The sequence below is a fragment of the Cucumis sativus genome, unplaced genomic scaffold, assembly GCF_000004075.3.
Source record: "Cucumis sativus cultivar 9930 unplaced genomic scaffold, Cucumber_9930_V3 scaffold72, whole genome shotgun sequence".
NCBI classification, from domain to species: Eukaryota; Viridiplantae; Streptophyta; class Magnoliopsida; order Cucurbitales; family Cucurbitaceae; genus Cucumis; species Cucumis sativus.
The window spans coordinates 182,381-186,258 of NW_022279564.1; the positions used below are offsets into that span (position 1 = coordinate 182,381).

The window sequence follows — 3,878 nt, forward strand, 5'->3', positions numbered from 1 at the left end:
TTTTTTTAAAGAATATGCAAAATGACATAATTAAATTATTCATTTAAAATTTTATTGTAAATAGAAATATATAGAAATAAAAAGAGGGAAGTGAAAAGATGGGTGTGGTTCCACTAAATTTCCTATGAAAGTGCTCATCACAAATCAACTTTAACTTTCTTTCAAACTTTCTGCCATTTCTATGATCTTTCTTTCCCTTTTATATATATATATACACACATTACACAGTCTAAAAATGCATCCATTTTTTATCGGCTGATAACTTGTAATTCAACACTTAATTAATAAACACGATAATGATAGATACAACTTAAAACACACACAACCATGCGTCGTTCTTTTGAAAATCAAGAATAATAATAAAAATAACCCTTTTTAAGTACAAGAAATCACACTTGAAAGCACATGAAAATCATAGTCACAGTATGAAACAATACTAATATATCTTTTTTTTCTTTTTTAGTTATTGTAATTAAGAATCCCATAGAGAAAAAATGTGATTAAATTTATATATATATATAAATAAAACCAAGTTGGGAAAAGGAAAAAAGAAAAACAAAAAACAAAAAACAAAAATAAAGGTTATATGTAAAGATGATCCAATCACTTTCTTCTCTTATGCATCCATTATTTATTTTATATATATTTTCTCTTTATTACCCACTTCTTTCTCACTCTCTCATCATCATCATCATCATATAAAGTTATAAACTTCACACCAAATATTTCATTTCTTTTTGTGCTCTCTCTCTTTCTCTCATTGATCTCTCCCATTTATATATTTCTTCCTTTTCTTTTTGGGTTTTCATTGTTTTTAAGAGTGAAAGAGAAAAGAAATGGGAAGAAAGTGCTCACATTGTGGAAACATAGGTCACAATTCAAGGACTTGCTCAAACATTAGAGGTTCAATAATAACACCTAATTTGAATGTTGCTAATACTTGTGGTTTAGTTAGGCTTTTTGGAGTTCATCTTGATTCTTATTCTTCTTCTTCAACTTCTTCTTCAACTACTTCTTCTTCTTCAAATGCTTCTTATTCTTCAAGTACTGCTTCTGCTTTTTCCATTAAGAAAAGCTTTAGTACCGATTGCTTGTCGTCGTCGTCCACTTCTTCTTCTCGAATTCATATTGATAATCATCATCATCATCATCTTGAACATTATTCTAAATCTCCCAGTAATGGTTATCTCTCTGATGGCCTTCTCAATGGAGACCAGGAAAGGAAGAAAGGTAAACACTTTTTCTTTTTTTATTTATTTAGTTTTTTTTTTATGATTTGGGTTTTTCTTCAAACCTTCATCTTTTCTTCTTTTCTTTATTCAAGTTATTTTGATTTTTTTTAGTGGGTTTGTAATCTTTTGAGGTTTTGGAAACTTTTTCTTGCTTGGGATTTTGAGATTGGATATATATTTGATAGTTTATATGTATGAACAGAAAAAGAAAGAGAAACCCACTATTACCCTAATTAGTTTCTATATTCTTTTTGGTTGAAAATTAAGATTTGTAATTTGAAATAACTCTTACTAACAATAATAAATAATAATGTTTTGTGGGCTGAATTGTTAATTAATAATATAACTTTTTTTTTCTTTCCTATCATTTGGGTCTCTTCAAATTTTTGCTTTGTTTTGTTTTATTCATTCAAGTTTTGATCTTTTGCACTTTTTCCTTTCTGGGTTTTCAATTTTTTTTGAAGATTTGGAAACTTTTTCTTGCTTGGTGTTTGGAGATTGGATTGATAGTTTATATATATGAACAAAAAGAGAAAAGAAAGAAGAAAACCCTATCATTACCCTCTGTTTCTTTTTGGGGTTTTCTTCTATTCTTTATGGTTGAAAAAGAAGATTTGTAATTTGAAAATCTCAATAAAAATGATTAAAATGTTTTTAAAGGATGAATTATTGTTTGTTTTAGGGGTTCCATGGACAGAAGAAGAGCATAGAAAATTTCTAATTGGACTTGAAAAGCTTGGAAGAGGAGATTGGAGAGGAATTTCGAAGAACTACGTAACCACTAGAACTCCAACGCAAGTCGCTAGTCATGCTCAAAAGTATTTCCTTAGACAGTCTACTCTCAACAAAAAGAATAGACGCTCTAGTCTCTTTGACATGGTAAAATAGCTCGTCTCTTTTATATATCGACTCATCTAAATTACAATTTCTTGTTAGTTTCCTAATTTTATACTTATTTATGTTCCCTTTAGGAATTATTTTCAAGTTTATAAATATTACTTTCTAAGTTTTTCTTTTGTCCTCTGTTTTGATTTAAGGGAAATAATTAGTAAAATTTATTAGAAAACTAAATACAAAATCATTTACCAAACAAACATGTGCTTTTCTAAATCACTTTTCTCAAATATTGTTACCTTTTTCACTTTTCCTAAACAAACAAAATTTTGAATTCTTAGTCAAATGTTCAATTTTGAAATAATGGTACCACATGAACAATACAACTAAGAAATCTATAGGTACATGTAATAAGAATATCATTTAATTAACTATATAAGCTTAATTTTTAAAAACTAAATGATTATTAATTAAACCCACATCAATTAAGTGTTCATAACTAATAGTTTCTCTCTATTATCTATCAATATCATAAATTCTTCTACTTGATCCTTTTATCTCCACATACATATAAAACTATTGTTTCCTTTTCCATTAATTTGTTTTGATTCTTTTTCTTTCTATTTTGTGTTTAAAAAAAAACAGGTTGGGACAGCATATGAAACAACAACAATAGCACTTTCTCAATGTTTGAAGATATCAACAAATTCTCAAAATGATGATGATCATAATAATCATATTATTATTGATCATTTCAATAAGAAGGAGGTGATGATGAGTAGTAATATTACAACTACTTTTGCAAGTTCTTCCCAACAATTACCTTACAATAATAATAATAATAATAATATGGAAGTAATTAACAACAAAAACAATAATAATAATAATCAAATCTCTTCTTCTTCTTCTTCTTCTTCTTCTTCACTTTGGGTTTATGGTTTGATTAATTCGCACCTTAAATCACCTCCTAACTTATATAATAATTATTCCAAGTACTCTACCCCTCCAAAATATCCTATTATTTCTTCTTCTTCTTCTTCAAATGATCATCAACCTCATCTTGAGCTCACTTTGGCTTCTCCAATGGCTTCCAACTTAGAATTGGAACAAAACAAAAACCCACCAACTATTAGTGTTACCTAAATTATTGTTGTTAATTAAGATTATAAATTTCTATATATTTTTCCCTCTCCCCTTTTTCCTTGGAAGAAAAAGAAAGAAAGAAATAAGAAATATCATTATTATTATTGTTGTTGATGATGATGAATTATATTATATTAATTACAAGTTCTCTTTTTGTTTTGGTTAGAAATTTTTGTGTTATATATATATTTGTCTTTATGGATGATGGCTCAATTGTAGCTGCTACAAAGTTTATTTGTAAGAATAATAATAATTGATGTTATGAGGATATCAATTACAACTCACTTTTTTTTGTGAGAGATCTTTCATATCATGTCTTAATCAATTTACCTATGTTTGAGATATCTAAACTGGTGAGTTTGTTTCTTTGTTTTTTCTTTTCCTTTTCCTTTTCTTTTTTAACAAATTAAAATGGGGAGTGAGAGAATTATTAAACGTGAAAGTTCAACGTTAATAAGGTAAATTTATGATAGCTACCCTAAACGTTTATATGATGAGCGTTTTTAAATATAGCGTAATGAACCAAAATATAGTAAAATGTTAAATTCTATCAATTATAAACACTAGTAAATTTTGATAATCTATCAACTATCACGGTCTTTCATGCATTGATAAATACGAATAAGATTCTATTATAAAATTAAAATTTTTTTGATATAAATACTTACT

General features: G+C 27.1%; 1 protein-coding gene across 1 annotated transcript; it reads left to right on the forward strand.

Annotated features, from left to right (window-relative positions):
* The first annotated feature begins 657 nt into the window (after window positions 1-657).
* Window positions 658-3,522, forward strand: LOC116406190 (transcription factor KUA1-like). The gene is made up of 3 exons (XM_031889878.1): window positions 658-1,230; window positions 1,915-2,111; window positions 2,712-3,522. Exons 1-3 carry the CDS (start codon window positions 837-839, stop codon window positions 3,207-3,209), a joined length of 1,089 nt encoding a protein of 362 aa, XP_031745738.1. The 5' UTR covers window positions 658-836; the 3' UTR covers window positions 3,210-3,522.
* Window positions 3,523-3,878: the final 356 nt, after the last annotated feature.

Coding starts and splice junctions, on each gene's coding strand:
- LOC116406190 (XM_031889878.1), top strand. CDS start 837: ATGGGAAGAAAGTGCTCACATTGTGGAAACATAGGTCACAATTCAAGG. Junction 1,231..1,914: donor AGACCAGGAAAGGAAGAAAG/GTAAACACTTTT, acceptor TGTTTGTTTTAG/GGGTTCCATGGACAGAAGAA. Junction 2,112..2,711: donor GCTCTAGTCTCTTTGACATG/GTAAAATAGCTC, acceptor AAAAAAAAACAG/GTTGGGACAGCATATGAAAC.